Source organism: Penaeus monodon, chromosome 36 (assembly GCF_015228065.2).
Source record: "Penaeus monodon isolate SGIC_2016 chromosome 36, NSTDA_Pmon_1, whole genome shotgun sequence".
NCBI lineage: Eukaryota > Metazoa > Arthropoda > Malacostraca > Decapoda > Penaeidae > Penaeus > Penaeus monodon.
In genome coordinates, this window is record NC_051421.1 from 31,048,845 (window position 1) to 31,066,344 (window position 17,500).

General features: G+C 46.1%; 1 protein-coding gene across 2 annotated transcripts in view; it reads left to right on the plus strand.

Moving 5' to 3' along the window:
- Positions 1-13,093, plus strand: part of LOC119595449 — a 24,576-nt gene extending 11,483 nt beyond the window's left edge. For both annotated transcript variants that reach the window (XM_037944571.1, XM_037944570.1), the window contains exon 6: positions 10,580-13,093. In XM_037944571.1, coding sequence (XP_037800499.1) covers positions 10,580-10,778 — 199 coding nt within the window. In that variant the 3' untranslated portion in view covers positions 10,779-13,093. The remainder of the gene's footprint in view (positions 1-10,579) is intronic.
- Positions 13,094-17,500: the final 4,407 nt, after the last annotated feature.

Consider the following 17,500-nt stretch of genomic DNA (forward strand, 5'->3'; position numbering starts at 1 on the left):
ATTTCCCCTTCCCTCCAGACCCCATTCCCTTGGCTTCCCCTATCTTGTAAAAAAAAAGAAGAAAAAAAATCATCATCCTCCCCTAAAGTGTATTATATTATCATTTTCCACCCTCCGAAGTGGGATATCTCTATTTTGATGCAGTAACCCCTTCCTAGGCATCGTTACATGCACATAAGATTCTCGCTTTCTCTGCCCCAGTCCCCCTCGAGCCACAAGGAGACAATTACCGTGACTAGAACTTAAGCTTTGAGGATGAGGCACCCCCCTCCCCCTCCCCCAAACCCCCTTGCCTCTCACCCTCCTGCTATTTCTTGGAGAGGGGACAAGATTAGGCCGAGTAAGGGCGGACATAGGCCTACCACATGTCCCCACCCCCCAAAAAAAAAAATCCGGAGCTGGGTGTTAATGGCGGTGGTTGTGTTTGTGAAGTGTGCTCGATGTCATTACCAGTTTGAAGCTGATGGCTCACGAGACAAATGATGATAATAGGCGATCGAATGGAAAGATTAATTTCACTGTATGTGATTCGGTCGTTTACGAAGGGGCGGCGGCTGGAGTGAAAGTGCTTTGGAACTGAATTACTCAATCTCTACGGAGAGCGACAGTCTGCTGCGAGGCTTTGAACGCTGACAATTTTTTTTTTTTTTTGGAAGTTAATTTTTATCTTGTCTTCATATCCTGGGCATTCCAAGCGGAAATCCAGAGCGCCTATGCTTCAAAGAACGCTTTTAATGGACGCCGGGAACAGGCTCTGGTTGTAAATGTCGGTGGTTCTGATGTTTTCGAGAATATTTTAATAGAGAATGTGTAAATGCCAAAAGCCTACCGACATTTTCGCTGTTCCAGGGAGAAACGCCGAGGAAATGTCACGACTTTTTTGAAGCTCGAGAATCTCTCAAAATTAAATAAAAATAAAAACACTAAAGACGCTAAAAAGGGTTACATTTTCACTGTCCAACGAGAGGGAATGTTACATTTTCAACCAAATGAATAAAAAAAAAAATTGTAAAGGTCTAGTCTGGCTCTAGGCCTGTGTTGGCACCAACGGGGAAGGGATATAGCCAGTGTTGGCAATACTCGCGCGCTGGCAGTCATTGGCAACAGTGCTGACCTTATTGCACCGTCGCACCAAGTCTTCTGCCCGGTGACCTTAATAAACCGTACGCTCCTCAAAAGGTGTGTGTATCGAGAGAAATCGCCTGATATAAAAAAAAAAACTTATATGCACTTAATGTTACAAATCAGAGGCGTCTAGGTATAAAAGCCCAAAATGTGCTGAGTTTTGATCAGGAAGAAAGATTACGAAAGCCCTTTCACTGAGAACTATCAGTCCCGTCTCGCCTCGCCAGCCTTGCAATGAGGTCCTGGTTTTCAGTAGGAAACACTGTGGCCCTTTTGTAATTCCTTGTTGCTACGAAGATTTTTAATTAATAGTATGATATATTAGGATGTTTCATACTTATTATCCTTATCATCATCATTATTTATTATTATTATTATTTATTATTATTATTATTATTATTATTATTATTATTATTATCATCATCATCTTCTGTATCTCTGTCTCTCTCAATTTATTTACATACCGACTTGTATTTAATTTTTTTGTCTGTTTCTAGTTTCCTTTTTGCTTTCTTTCTCATGTTCCTATTTGCGTTTCAACCTTTTTTATTATTATTAATACCATCATTATCATAATTATCATTAACATTAACCTCATTAACATTATTCTTATTCCCGGGTGGAACAGTCGACAGAAAGTTCCTGTGCGTTGACCGGCTGCCGACCCGCTCTTGCTACCTTGCCTCGGGAATCCATTTTTTTCGAAGTTGTCTGACCCGTTTTGTTTTCGAGACGCCGGCCTCTAAGCTTGTTTACGTACTGCAGGATTGGGTACTGTTTACGTCTGTCTAACCTCTAACAATGACTTCTTTTTTCCACCCCCCTCTCCCCTCCCCTCTCTGCTTCCTTGCTCTGGAGGAAGTGCTATTATGCGTTTGGTTCTAATCTTTTCCATTCCCGTTTCTCTCTTTCTCTTTCTCTTTTATCTCTTTCTGTTTCTTAGTCTCTCTCTCTCTCACTTTATTTCCATACCGATTTATATTTAATTTTTTTGTTTCTAGTTTCTTTTTTGCCTATTTTCTCGTGTTCCCCTTTTGCGTTTCAACCTTTTTTTCAACTTTTTTCTTTCTTTCTTTCTCTTCTTTTTATCCTAAAACCTCCTTTACGTAGCTGCTTATGCCAAGGGACCACAAGACTCAAGATGTTCAAGAGATGAATTATGCCATTATGGTCCCCTTCACTTGAGCGCTTCGGTTTGAGAGAAAGGGAAGAGGGAAGGATAAGGAGGGAATGGAGGAGAACGGAGAAAGGAGAGAGCCAAGGGGAGGGAAAGAAGAGGAGGAGGAGCGAGGGAAGGAGGAAGGGAGGGAGCGAAGGAGGAGCAGGAAAGAAGGGTGGTTGAAGGAGCGAAGGAGGGAGAGGAGGAGGGGGAGGCAGGGAGAGGGGGAAGAGGAGAGGTAGGAAAAAGAGGGAGAGGGACGAAGGGGAGGAGAGGAGAGGGGGAGGGAGGTAGACGGGGAGACAGGGAGTTGTATACTAAACAAGTGGCTGAGCCATTATTCACTTGCAACTAAGGACGGTTGCACTGATGGCTCTGATGACAATGTTACACCACAACACACCGAACTATATTGGTCGTGTTAACTGCAATTGGCAATACGGGAGGGGGGGGGTAGCGGCGGAGGGGAGGAGGGGGAGAGGGAGAAAGAGCGGCTTGTATACTGGTTTGTGCAGTTTGTCTCGAGTGAAATACTAACGCTTGTGGTCAGTCAGGGAACACAGGCCTGGTTGGCGTGATTGCCGTCGGATGGGCGCGGAAGGAGGGCGAGAGGGAAGAGGAACAGAAGAAAAAGGAGAATAAATAAAACGAGGGGAGAAAGAATAGGAACTAAAGTCAATGTAGGAATATAAATAGACAAAATAAAACGAGGAGGAGGAGGAGGAAGATGAGCAAAAGGCAGAAGAAGAAAGGAGGAGGAAACGACAGAAGAGAAAGAAGGTAGAGGAAGGAAAGAGGAGGAAACGGAAGATGATAAGATAAATAGTGTTCGCTTATGCAGGTTCGCTCGGTCGAGGCAAGGCCGCGCCGCCACCTTCAGCGTCGTGGCGAGGGGGTGAGGTTAGGAAGCGACCTTAACCCACTTGATTTCCTTGTTACGTTGGACACTTTATTTGGGGTCACAGTGTGCTATGAGGTTCGTGCCAAGTTGCTATTTTTTATGCGAAGGAAGGAAAGGTTGGTTATGGGAGGTCTTGTGAGAAACGCGGGTATTATGTTATGGGCTTCTTTTTTTTTTTTTTTTTTTTTTTTTTTGGGGGAGGTTGTTAGTTGGAGGAATTATGCAAGTTTCTCCACCTGTTTTATAACCGGTGGAAGTAGTTATGTTTTATAAACGCGTGTGGAATTTTGTTATCATTATCTTTCCTTTATCTTTGTTTTATGTTTATTTTTTTGGCTGGACTTAGGATGGATGGAATTATCAGAGTTTTGTCCCGAAAACGTCTGGTTACGGCCAAGTAGTGATTTTTTCACTCCAAGGGACCTTCCATAGTCTCATCGCGGTTTGCATTCCACCGATATCTTGCCTCTCTAACGTTTTTTTTATGCTGACTTAGAAGGTGACATAGCGATTAGCAGACGTCTTATTCGGCCAAGAATCTTTTACAAGGGCTTGCTGACGTCTTTCATGCCGGAGACTCACGGCTACGCGGTTTTGCCTTCCCCCCGCTCTCTTCGTCTTTCGCATTCTTAGATTGCACATCGATTCGCGGTCTCTTCATTCGCTTGCCATCTTTTTTACAAGGGCTGTCGTGCTGTTATTCTGCGGAGACTCAGCTCGCGGGTGCTCTCTCCTCCTCTCTCCTCTCTCTTCTCTCTCTCCTCTTCTCTCCTCTCTTCTCTCTCTCCTCTCTCCTTCTCCCTTCTCGCTCTCCTCTCTCTTGCCTCTCTCTCTCTGTCTCTCTCTCTCTCTCCTCTCTCTCTCTCTCTCTCTCTCTCTCTCTCCCTCTCCTCTCCTTCCTCTTCTCCTCCCCTCTCTCCCTCTCTCTCCCCCTCTCTCCCCTCTCTTCTCTTCTCTCCTCTCTCTCTCTCCCCCTCTCCCTCTCCCTCTCTCTCTCTCTCTCTCTCTCTCCTCCAGACGCCAGATGTCTTGATTCCGAATTTAAACTGCGATTAACATGGCGCCGCTTTGGGACGCGCAAGACACCCGGTCTCTTGTAGCACAGCGTTGTAATGCTCTTGATCTGGGACGCGAGTGTTATGTAATGAGCCGCTGTCTGCCTTCCGGAGCGTAACGGAATGTTTAAGAATTCACTCGCTATGTTAAACGATACGCGCACACACACACACACACACACACACACACACACACACACACACACACACACACACACACACACACACACACACACACACACACACACACACACAATTTCTCTCTTCTCTCTCTCTCTCTCTCTCTCTCTCTCTCTCTCTCTCTCTTTCTCTCTCTCTCTCTCTCTCTCTCTCTCTCTCTCTCTCTCTCTCTCTCTCTCTCTCTCTCTCTCTCTCTCTCTCTCTCTCTCTCTCTCTCTCTCTCGCCTTCCACGGCGCATCAGACATTCCGCGTCTCCCGATCGTCTTTTATAGCCATCGCCACCGCTCTTACGTATCTCACGACCCGCATTAAAGAACTCACACATATTCCAGTAATTCCAGTAAATCCTGGTCCTCTTTTCGCATTAACCTCAAAGTGAACAACAAGGGGGGAGGGAGGGAATCGAAACAAAAGGCCAGGAGCGACAAGCAGGGTCGTGAAAAGGGTTGATGACCGACGTCGCCCCGAAATGGCCAGGCTTTCATCTTTTTTAATTTCCTTGCTAATGTTAATCGCGCCGTTAGAGGTCGCGTTCATCGCCTCGTTAGCGAAGTCACGGCTGTAAATGTGGCTGGAGGGAGGGAGGGAGGATGGGTGGGTGGGGTGGGTGGGAGGGAGGGAGGGAGGATGGGTAAGAGGGAGGGAGAGAGAAATATGGGGAATTGAGAAAGCGAGAGTAAGAGCAGAGTAAAGGATGGGTAAGTTAGGAAGAAACTGTAAAAGGGAATGGGATAAAGAAGACTAAGGAGGAATGAGATAAAGAAAACCGGGACGTTCAAACATAATCAAGGGCATAAACGTAAAACAGAATAACTTGGAAGGAAGGAAGGGAGCAGACGTAAATGTGAGGGAAAGAAAGAAAGAAAGAAAGAGCGCGTGCGCGTGCGCGTGAGAGATGCCCTCACATCGACGTTGCCATGAGGTCGGTGAGCTGTGAAAGAGATAACAGGACAGTAGATATATGAGGTCCCAGGCGGAGCTCCATCCACACAGCCTCCTCGTCCCCTCATCTCCCTCTCCTCCTCCCCCTTTGTCCCCTTTCCCCTCTTCTTCTCTCTCCCCTTCCCTCATCTATCGCCTCTCCCGCGCGCCGTAGAAATCGTCACATACACGGAAGACATAATGTTATTCTGTCTCCGCGTGTGGCCGCTAGATGGCTCCATTCGGGATGCAGGGGTTACGAAGGTATCCCTATTTTCTCTACTGGGAGATACGAGCGCTGTTATTTCTTTCATTCCAAATCTTTCTCGGCCTTTCTCTTCTCCTTTCATCTTTTATCTGCTTTCGGCACGAGGCGGCGAAGGGAATTACCGGAAGGAAATGGGACACAAAAGGTAATCGGTTCGTTGCCATCTCTCCTTCCGCCGGCCTCTCTGCCAAGCCGCATTGTGTCCTTTCATCTTCCCTCGCTGCGTTTCTCGGCATTTTTTATCGCTCTCCATCCACGCTTTCTTCCCCTTTCTTCTCTGCTCTGCTCTGCTCTCGGAGGCGCGGGATTATGAAGGTGTGTGCGTGTGTGTGCGTTTGTTTGCATGTGTGTTTTAATACGTTTATCTACGCAGGAATCCCGTGCTGATTGCATAAGCGAGTGAATATATATATTGCACGTGTGTGTGTGTGTGTGTGTGTGTGTGTGTGTGTGTGTGTGTGTGTGTGTGTGTGTGTGTGTGTGTGTGTGTGTGTGTGTGTGTGTGTGTGTGTGTGTGTGTGTGTATGTGTATGTGTGTATGTATGTTGTGTGTATGTAGGTATGATATGTATGTATGTATGTAAATGTTTGTATGTATGTATGTAGGTAGGTAGGTAGGTAGGTAGGTAGGATGTACTGTGTGTGTGTGTGTGTGTGTGTGTGTGTGTGTGTGTGTGTGTGTGTGTGTGTGTGTGTGTGTGTGTGTGTGTGTGTGTGTGTGTATCCTGTATGTACGTCTGTGTGCGAGCCACGGACGGCCGGCAACACTTTCGCTCGGGCGCTGACAGAATTAGTGGCCGTTTTCTCAAACTTTTTAAAAGCCGATAATAAAAAAGCGAGAGAGAGAGACCGGGCAATTGAGCTCAGAGCGGATCATTTTCTCCTCGCTGGTGCCTCGGGCTGTTTGCAGCGGCGGAGATTGCAACTTCAACACGAAATATGATGAATGACGAATCTATATCTCGGTTGTGTTGACTGTATCAGCGGCTTTGGAAGAGGTAAGCGCGGCCGTCGGGGCTGATGAGACGGTTAGTCTGGCGGTTGTTTAGTCGCCTTTGGGAGTGATGTTTTTTTTTTTTTGAGAAGTGCGAAGAACTGTGGGTTTTAGCGTGAGAGGTGGGTAATATGATATATGCACGCGCGCGCGCATGCTCACACACACACACACACACACCACACACACACACACACACACACACACACACACACACACGAACACACGCACACACACAACAACACGCACACACACACACACACACACCACACACACACACACACACACACACACACACACACACACACACACACACACACACACACACACACACACACACACACAAACGTATTCACAGACACAAATACACCTACGCTTATACACGCATACCTACGGAAGGAAGCTATTTCACGCGTATTGTGCGTCGGCGTTCCCGGGGGCAGGGCGGACGGCGAGTCGATGTGCAACGGGGAAGCCCCTGCCGGCAAGGAGTCAGAGGGCCACCCCGGCAGTTGCGTGAGTCGGGAGGTGGAATTGTGTTCTCTTTAGTACCTCGGACGAAAAAAAAAAAAAAAAAAGAAGAGAGAGAGAAAAAAAAGCTAGATTCATTTTCCGATTGAACGATGTTTTATTGAGCGGCCCCTGTAGTGTATTACGTCGGGATTGTGTTTGCTCGTTATAGTTTGATGAACGGGGGGGGAGGAGGGAGGCGGGGTGGGGGGTTTTACATCTGTCATCTACGTACGATCGTTCTGAAAGACTTCATTGTACGAGGACCAGTCCATAAATTTCTCCCTCCCTCCTTCCCCCACCTTTCTCCCTGCTTCCTCCCCAGCAATGCTACAATCCCCCTCTCTCCCCTCCCTCCCTCCCGTCCTTCTCCTCCCTCCCTGCCCCCCATGCGTAATGGATATATAAAACTTCTCTTCCCCCTCTGTATTAAGATGTTGTACTCGGATCAGGGAACAAAGGGTTGTGTGAGTGAGTGCGCGAGAGGCCTGGCACTGGACAAAAGGTCTGGGTGCCTCTTAACAATGGCTCTCCCCCTCCGAGCGCTGCAGTCATCGGCGGGGGTGCAATGGCGCGGATGTTACGACCTCGGCCCCTGGCACGCCCTCGCCACCACGACGACCACAGCCTAGGCCTACCTCAAGGCTACCTCTCTCTCGCTCGAGGAGGAGATGGAGCAGGAGGAGGAGGTCGACGTCGCGTTGATTTTTAATCTTGTTTTCGGGTCGCTCTGGACGTCGGGGCCTCGAGGCGTCCGGGTGGGGCGTCCATTCCCCCTTTCGCCTCCGCTTGAGTGAGTTTCGAGCGCCGACAAAAGCGACAGACCGCGATATTGTACACAAATTACAATAATTGTGTCGGGAGAGGGGGCGGAGGTCATAAACTGTTTAGGCGGAATTTACGAGGCCGATAAATAACGTTGTTATCAATACCCGCAGTTGTAAAGAGGAGGAAGGATTCTTTTGTCGATCGGGGCCTCGAGGGAGGACACGTTGCTGAAATAACCAGAATCGCTCGCTTCCTGTAGACGGAACGGCCGGCAACGAGGACTCGCCTCTCCTCTCGCCTTGCTCGGTTGGCCCCGCGGTGCCCGTGCAAGGGGAAAAGATGAGGGCAAGAAGCGACCACTCGACTCTTTCCCCTCTCCTTCTCTTGCCTCCCACCCCCTCTTCCCTCCCGAAACCGAAGGGGGAAGAAAAAGTTAACTTCCTACTTCCTTCCCCTCTCCTATCCTCCTCTTCCTTTCCTTCACCTCTCCTTCCCTCCTCCCCCCTTCCCCCCCGGCAATCTCTGCCCGGGTTCTCCACTCGCCGTTTCTTGCCTGGCTACGCGGTGTCAGCGACGAGCGCGAGTTTGTGTGTGTATTTTCCCACAAAAGTTTTATCAGGTCGGCAGTGTGGCCAAATTAGTGGCATTAGTGGACCGGCCCGTCAGCTCAGCCTCATCAAGCGCCCGGAACAGAGAGGGGGAGGGAGAGCGAGAGAGAGACAGAGAGAGACATAGAAGTGGAGGGGGGGAAAAACCTAACGCCTCCCCTTCCTCTCTCTGTTCTCCCCCCCCCCCTCCCGCCACTCTTTCTCTCTCCCCTCTCCTCTTCTCGCCTCCCCCACCCTTTCTCCCTCCTCCTCCTCCTCCTTGCATCCCCCTCTCTTTCCTCCTTATATCCCTTCCCCTCTCTTCCCTCCTTCCCTTCCCCTTGCCTTCGCGTCGCTAGGGACTTGATTTTGTCTCACTCTCTCATTCTCCTCTCCATTTTGATTAAAAAGGGTTTACGTCTGCCAAGCGAGTACCAGAGCGAAAGAGGGTGAAAGTCAATGTTGTTTTGAATTGATTGTTGTTAGAAGGAATGCTTAGTAACTACCTCTGTTCTTCATGTTTTTTTTTCTTTTTTCTTTCTTTTTTTTATCGTAGCCTTCGTTTGGGAAGGTGGCGAGGGCAGGCCAAGACAGATCACGGGAAGTTGTATCTAAAAATTTCTTTCTCTTTCTTTTTCTTCTCCTAAATTTTCTTTCTCGTTCCCTCTTTTTCGCACATTTTAAGCTCACTTTTTATGCTGTTTTTCCATCCATTTCTCTCTTTTTTTTCTCCCTCTCTCTCTCTCTTTTTTCTCCCTCTCTCTCCTCTCTCTCTCTCTCTCTCTCTCTCTCTCTCTCTCTCTCTCTCTCTCTCTCTCTCTCTCTCTCTCTCTCTCTCTCTCTCTCCATCCATCCCTCGCTCTCTCCATATTTTTTATCCCTTTTTCTCCCCCAATCGTCGCAAGTCTCTGAAGAGATTCTTGTGGAGTTGCTGTCAGTGTGATTAAATCCTAAGATTGCATGAGGGCGAGAGAAGGGAAGTTGCCGGGCGGAATGAAGAGGGGGAGGAGGAGGGGGTGAAGGGAGGAGGAGAGGGAGGAGGAGGGGGGAGGGAGGAGGAGAGGGAGGAGGAGAGGGAGGGAGGAGGAGAGGGAGGGAGGGGAGGAGGAGGAGGAAACGTTTGTACGACGGAGAAAAACGAACTGGGAGAAGAAACGGAGGGATCGGATGAAAGAACGAAAATAAAGAGAAAGGGAGAGAGTGAGACCGAGAAAGGGGGTGCGTGTGTCTATCTGTTTGTCTGTTTGTCTCTGGATGTACATGAGTGAGTGAATTCAAGCGTCAGCTCTTAACACATTATTTCCCAAAAGTCGTTCACTGTAGTTTTATCATTTGTATTTTTAATTTGTATCATAGGTCACTGACTCTGCATCGACATATCTACATGGCTTTTCCTGATCAGTTTTTGGTACAAGTTGAGTGCATCCCGGTGATACTTGGTACGACTGACCGCTGGCGCTGTTATCTTGAAGGCGGGCAGAGCGAGACTGATTTGTGTGTGTGTGTACAGTGCACTTGTTTAATCACCGCTACTTCAGCAAACTCAATCAAACACACGTGCTCAGCGCGCGACAAAAGCAAAAACACGTAAACATTCAGGCCCCCAAAACGTCCCCATGTAAAATCTTCTGTCGTGATTATAAATAGCTGCATTTGCAACTCCATACGCGATCTACGCAGAGTATTATGTGCATGCGGTCAATACTTTACGCGTGGATCCAGTCACGTTTCTGCGGTTATGGCGTCGAGCCTCGAGTTCTGCGGTCTCGCGTGAAAAAGGTTCACTGAAGGTTTATGTTACGCCACGAATTGCTTCCATTGGCATGCCCATTGGTGGTTTAGCGCCAGTTATGCCTTCTTTTGTTTCGTTTGTTGCGTTTGACGATTTGGTTGTGCACTTCAATTATTGTGATTGACTTCTTTATCTTTCAATCGTTGCCTGCCTTTGTTATCTCCATGTACCAGAATTACTGTGGTTATTTTGTCCTTCACGTATATACTACTTACCTTCTGTTCATCCAGAATTGATATTTGCAATACGTACTCCTCAACGAAAGCCCTTTTATTTTGCACCAATCTCAATCCCGAACCTTTCTCTCCTCCCCCGCAGGTTCCGCGCGTGTCTCCGCAAGTCGAAGACGGGCGCGTCCAACATGGTGGGCACCGTGTTCTTCGACGTCGTCAAGACCCGCTGCTTCGTGTTCAAGATGGAGAAGACCTGCAAGAAGTGGTCGTGGTGGGGCAGGTGCGAGAAGTACGGCATGGAGAAGGTCGCCAGCCTGCGCGACCCCATTCCCTGGAGCTCCTGAATGATGTGAGACGGTTTTCAAGAATTAGAGACCGGACGCGACCGCCATGGACGAGACGGAACGGCGTATCTTCTTGGCGGTTCAGAGGTCTGGAATATTTCGGCGTTCGAATCAACGGGAAATGGGACTTGAAGGATGGACCTAGTCCTTGTCCAACCTGTTTCTCAAGGCTTTAAAGCAGGAAGACCCAGCGGATGGTTCTAGCTACATCTTCGGCCATCTTCTAACACCCTCTTTAACTCTCCCTCACCCTCGAGTATCCTTTTCCAACTCCGAGAATTTTTCTCAAAGCCTCTCATATCTGGAGGATGAGCCTCGTCTCCAGCCCTACCCCTACCCCCTTTCCCCTCACCTCTCCCTTCCTAGCCCTCCCTCCCTCATTCCCTCCCTCCTTGTCCTCCTCCTTCGCTTGTTCCTTGCCCCCCCTCCCCCTCCAAGAGGATCTGCCCCTCCGAGCCGCGTTGTTACCAAAGAAGGAAAGGCGTCCCCAGGAGGAGGCTGGCGCGAGTCCAAGCGAGTCCCCTTGTGGTTCCTAGCGAGTTCCTAGCGAGTCCCTTGCGCTCCACCCAGGAGGCCCTTCGCGGACGCCTCGCTGTGCCATGTGTCAGTATGGACCAGACTCTTCTGTGTTCCAGTTTGAAGGTACCTGAGCGATCATCTCTACAAAAGTAAAGGCGTATATAGGTTTATAGAGGAGTTTAGTACAGGTATATATATGTGTGAGTATGAAAGTGTATGCGGTTGCGTTATTGTGTATGTATGGATATGTATATGGATATGTGTATATATATTTGTATATATATGTATCTTTATATATGTGTATATATATAACAAATAAAAAAAATGTGTGTCATAAATACAAGTGCTTCTAAACGCATTTATATATATATATATATATATATATATATATATATATATATATATATATATATATATATATATATATATATATAAATGTTGAAGCACATTCCATGTTAATTCTAGACAGTCAAGCGTTATCCACGTTTAGTTCAGAGAAAAGACTCTAGAATATACTTAACTCTGCCGTCCGGTTCTGGAGAATCTGTGTATGATGAGCATTATATACTATAGCTATGGCGTTTCCACTGTGGAACAAATAAAATCAAAACTATAAGTATCCATAAAAGCTGCAAAGAAGTATGTCTTAAAGTCACCCTCATCACCATCAGTCATCGCATTTTCTCATCGTTCTCATGTTCCCGTCGCCGTCACAATCATCTCCTTCATTTCCTTGTATATCTTCCTAGCGAGTGGTGACCCCGCCGTGTTATCCGGTGCTGTTCATAGTATGCACGTTACGGTTGTCCAGTCCGGCAACGTATGTTCTTTTTTATTACGATTACAGTCCGGCAACGTACATGTTCTTTTTTTTATTACGAATAGTCTTCAGCTGCAATGACTTCGCAGTGGAGCTTTCGTCCTGTTGTATGATCGGTCTACTAATAGTCTTGTAAATAGTCAGGCATTTAAAGAGAGAAGTGTCAAGAATGCGTCCTGTGAATAACGTTCAGTGTCAGTGTTCGTTTCGTGTCATGTTTTTTTTTTTTTTCACGTGTGTTAATCCGTCTAACGAAAGAGAGAGAGAGAGAACAATACTTGTCACACTGTATATAATGTTTATATAAGATCGATACGGAAAGTATTACACAATATGAGGTTGAATCCCCCTTGTACATAGAAGGCAGTTTCGTCATTAAGTAACTGTATATAAGAGTCAAATTTATTTTTGTCTTGTAGTCTTTAAAAGCCAAGTCTTTTTATTTTATACTTTTCCGATATTGTGCAAGTTTACACACTGATCCATAATTTATTACAACGAACCATATAGACGATGATTTTTTTATATTCAGACGAGTCAAAAAACGAGTCAGCGTTTTTGTGATAGTGACGTGTGTAGTGCTGTTTTGAATATTATTGTATGATATAGTATATTCAGAATCTTAAAATGATTTATTTATAGATGTCAGATGGACTGTATAGCTGTAGTTCCATGCCATTTACATATATGTACGTATATATATATATGTACATAAATATATGTACGTATATGTGTGTGTGTGTATGTATGTATGTATATATATAAGTATATATGTATATATTATGTAATAATATATATATATATATATATATATATATATATATATATATATATATATATATATATGTATTGACAATGTTCACTTTGACATTCCACAATGCAAGAATGTGTTAATGTGAGTGAAAGTTGTAATAAGGATAATACTCGTTATGTAAAATACCACTGAATTTAAACATTTAAATAAATATGGAGTCAACTTCCTTGTATCAATTACCCTTCCGCATTCATCCAAGAATAAAATGTGAAAAACAGAATAAAATTATATTGAAAAAAAAAACCAATCGTGTAATAGCAATGACAACAATAACCATAACAGTAGGTCATGATAATAATAAGAAGAAATAACAGTAATAACGATAATAAATATCATAAAATACGCTTTACGACTTCAATCGAGAGATACTTGATGTACAAATGCAAGCACATCCTTACATTTGAAACGCAAATGCTTAGTCATGTGTGATAAAGAGAGAGAGAGAGAGAGAGAGAGAGAGAGAGAGAAAATAAAGGATGAGAGAGAGAGAAAGAGAAAGAGAAAGAGAAGAGAGAGAGAGAGAGAGAAGAATGAGATTGGAGGAAATAAGAAACACAAGAGGAAGATGAACCACTGGAAAAGGAGAGAAAATGAAACCAAACGTATTAGGAAAATAGAGTGAAATATGCATAAAGATACAAGTTATGGAAAGTACGATAAAAAAAAAAAAAATAATGATAGCGAAAAAATATAGAAATACAATCTTGAAGTAACCAATAAAAAAAAAAAGGTAATAAGGCTATCAATATATGTGAGTGACTGTGGGTGACGTTATTAATCTTAAACAGTTCCTGAAAAATAGCCTCCGACAGCTTAAAGAAAAGAAAAAAAAGAAAAAGCAAAAAGATCTGGACCTAAAACTAAAACAACCTTGATCTTCCGCGAAACGACACGGGATAACGACGATAAAAATGAGAGAGGAGAGAATGAAAAACAACTACCAATTCCCAATAACAGCTTTCAGGCCATTTGAAAATCTTCCCAGACTGGCTTTAATTCCAGGTAGGATTGTTATCTCGAAGTCGCATCGCATCGCGTAAGTTCTCTGTCTGTCTCTTTCTCTTTCATTTCCCAATTCCGAATCATCAGGCTCTCCTTTGTTCTCGTTTTCGTGGCCCGTTCATGTCGCCAAGACGCTTGTTCCTTATCTCTATCGTCTTCATGTCTTTCTTTACTATTTTTTTCTTTCTTCTCTCTCTCTTTACTTTTTTTGGTCCTTTTCTGTCTCTGTCTGTCTGTCTGTCTGTCTGTCTCTTTCTCTCTCTCTCTTTCTCTCTCTCTCTCTCTCTCTCTCTCTCTCTCTCTCTCTCTCTCTCTCTCTCTCCTCTCTCCTCCTCTCCCCTCTCCCTCTCCCCTCTCCCTCTCCCTCCTCTCCCTCTCCCCCTCTCTCCTCCCTCTCTCCCTCCCCTCCCCCTCCCTCCCTCTCCCCCCTCTCCCTCCCTCCCCCCTCTCCCTCCCTCTCTCCCTCTCTCCCTCCCTCCATCTCTCTCTCCCTCCCTCCCTCTCCCTCGCCCTCTCTCTCTTTACAAAGAGATATGTACAGACAGACAAAGAGAGATACTAACACTAATATACGGACAGACGAACCGACAGAGACCGAACGACTGAAACACCCTAACCTATTATACATGCTAGTTGAACGGCAGAAACGAACACATTCCTGACCACAGCCTCGGCCTCTGTTTACGCCTGCTTCACGCCATTATCAAACAAAACTGCCCCAGTCGAAGAAATAACGCGAGATAAGATTACGGAGACACAGGAGAAAATAGAAATACACAGAAACTGCGATGGGGAGATAGACCAAACCGCCACATGACAGAACACCGCTCGCTGTGCAATAGTGAGTGACATGCCAGTGTGCAACATTCAATTGGCAATATAACTGAGCATGCGGACTGGCGGAGAGGAGGGGGTGAGGAGAGAGAGGGGGAAGCGCGAGAGAGTGAGAGAGAGAGAGAGAGAGAGAGAGAGAGAGAGAGAGAGAGAGAGAGAGAGAGAGAGAGAGAGAGAGAGAGAGAGAGAGAGAGAGAGAGAGAGAGGAAGAGAGAGAGAGAGAGAGAGAGAGAGAGAGAGAGAGAGAGAGAGAGAGAGAGAGAGAGGTGTCTGCTGTTGTCATACATAACCAGACTAGGACTCGACTCCCCCCTCCCCCTCTCCCCTGGTCCCGTTGTAGTTATACGTCTGCAAGTCCACAGCTGTCATATGCATATTAACTCCTTGACACTCCATATGGTCACGCTGTTCAAGGCTGCGATCAACCAATGTAATATGCATTATTTTGTTAGATAAAATGAAATTTGTCTATTTACTTATATTGTTATTTGTATCTTTGCTGTTGCTGCTGGTATTATCATTATTATCATCACCATCGTCATCACTCTCATCGTCATCACCACGACCACCATCCTCATCATCACCACCATCCTAATTTCTCAACACCACCACCATCATCATCATCATCATCATCATCATCATCATCATCATCATCATCATCATCCTCACCACCACCACCATAATCATCATCCTCATCACCACCTCCACCATCATCCTCACCACCACCATCATCATCATCATCACCACCAACACCAGCACCACCATCCTCATCACCGCTATTTACTCATCCACCACCTACGATTTCTTCTCCGGACTGCCTGCCACGAAGCCCCATCGCTTCCCAATAACCAGCGCCACGTCAGCGAACAGTCCCGAGAACGACCATTTAACTTGCACTGAATCGACTGCCATCTCATTTGCATACGTGGAAACCCGTCTCTGTTCCGAAAAGTTCTACGGTTATAGCTTATCTTCGTGGCAATTAAGAGAGAGGGAATGGTGACTGGTCTCCGATTACCTCAATTAAAAAGTGTAATTTATAATTTGAAGTTTTAAGATGGTAGCGTAATCTCAAGCGGGAAAGCTGAAGAGAAGCATGTCCCCAAATCTTTTGTGGTTTGTTATTAAATGCTCAAATTTTCCTTCTCCCCTTGCAATCGTTTTTCATCTCTCTCTCTCTCTCTCTCTCTCTCTCTCTCTCTCTCTCTCTCTCTCTCTCTCTCTCTCTCTCTCTCTCTCTCTCTCTCTCTCTCTCTCCTATCTCTCCTTATCCTCCCACATAGAAAAAACACAACACACTGTCTTAGACGAACTACAATCTACACGACCCTGTTCTTGTCTCCTCTTCCTCTCTCTCTCTCCTCTCTCTCTCTCTCTCTCTTCTCTCTCTCTCCTCTCTCTCTCTCTCTCTCTCTCTCCTCTCCTCTCTCTCTCTCTCTCCTCTCCTCTCTCTTCGCTCCTCACATCACCCTCCTCAATCACTAGCAACACTACACTCCTACATCATCACCTCTCCTTCTTCTACCTCGAGTTCCTCTCTTAACTTACATCCTGACCTCTCCTCCTTCTTCTTCTCTCCTCTCCCTCTCTCTCTCCTCTCTCTCTCTTCTCCTCCCTCTCTCTCTCCTCTCTCTCTTCTCCCCTCTCTCTCTCCTCTCCTCCTCCTCTCCTCTCTCATCTCTATATTTCCACTGAACAACAACCCGAAATCAATAAGAAGAAAAATCAGCACACGCTGGTCTTCTGTTAACCTTGAGTCACATACTGTTATGGAATTTGAGGGCATCCGGCCTCGTGTGTTCTTTGGTTCTTCTCTTCTCTCTTCTCTCTCTCTTTCTTCTCCCACTCTCGTTCATCTCTCTTCTCCTCTCTCTCTCTTTCGTCCTGCCTCTCGTCTCGTACTCCTCTCATTCTCACTAGCTCCTCTAACATCGACATCATCGTTCCGTATACCCTCATCTCCCTCTACCCTGCATCCTCATCTCATCCATCTCCCTCTCCCTTCTCCCTCTCCCTCTTTCCCTCTCCCTCTCCCCTCCCTCTCCTCTCTTCTCCTTCCCCTCCCCTCACTTCCTCCTTCCCCCTCTCCCCTCTTCCTCCTTCCCATCCCCTCTCTTTCCTTCCTTCTCTAGTTCTCCTTCTCCTCTCCCTCTCTTCCTCCTTCCTCTCCCTCTCCCCCTCTCTCCCTCTCCCCCTCCCTCCTCCTCCTCTCTCCCTCCCCGCATATCTCTCCATCTGACTTCCCAATCCCGAAGAAGTGAGACGAAGGGCGTCATTGTCCGGCCGAGGGCGGTGGACGAGCGAGCAAGTTTTGAGTATCCATAGCGTTATGAGATCGCCCTTTTTTTTGTGGGGGGGGGGGGGTTGTTGAGAGAGAATTTCGTTTTCTTTTTTTTTTCTTCTTCTTCTTCCTTTTTTTTCCCCCGAGGCATTGTGTCTTGGTGGGAATCAAGTGGTGTCGTTTGCTCGCTGTCTATTGTTGCTTTTGCGAGGAGGTCAAGCTGGGAGTGGAGAAAAGGAGAAAAGGAGAGAAAGAGAGAGAGAGAGAGAGAGAGAGAGAGAGAGAGAGAGAGAGAGAGAGAGAGAGAGAGAGAGAGAGAGAGAGACGGAGGCGAAGATAAGAAAAAGGAACTAACCACAAGAATAACAGTAATAATCAAATATGACGATGATTGTAATAATAATAATAATAATAATAATAATAATAATAATAATAATAATAATAATAATAAT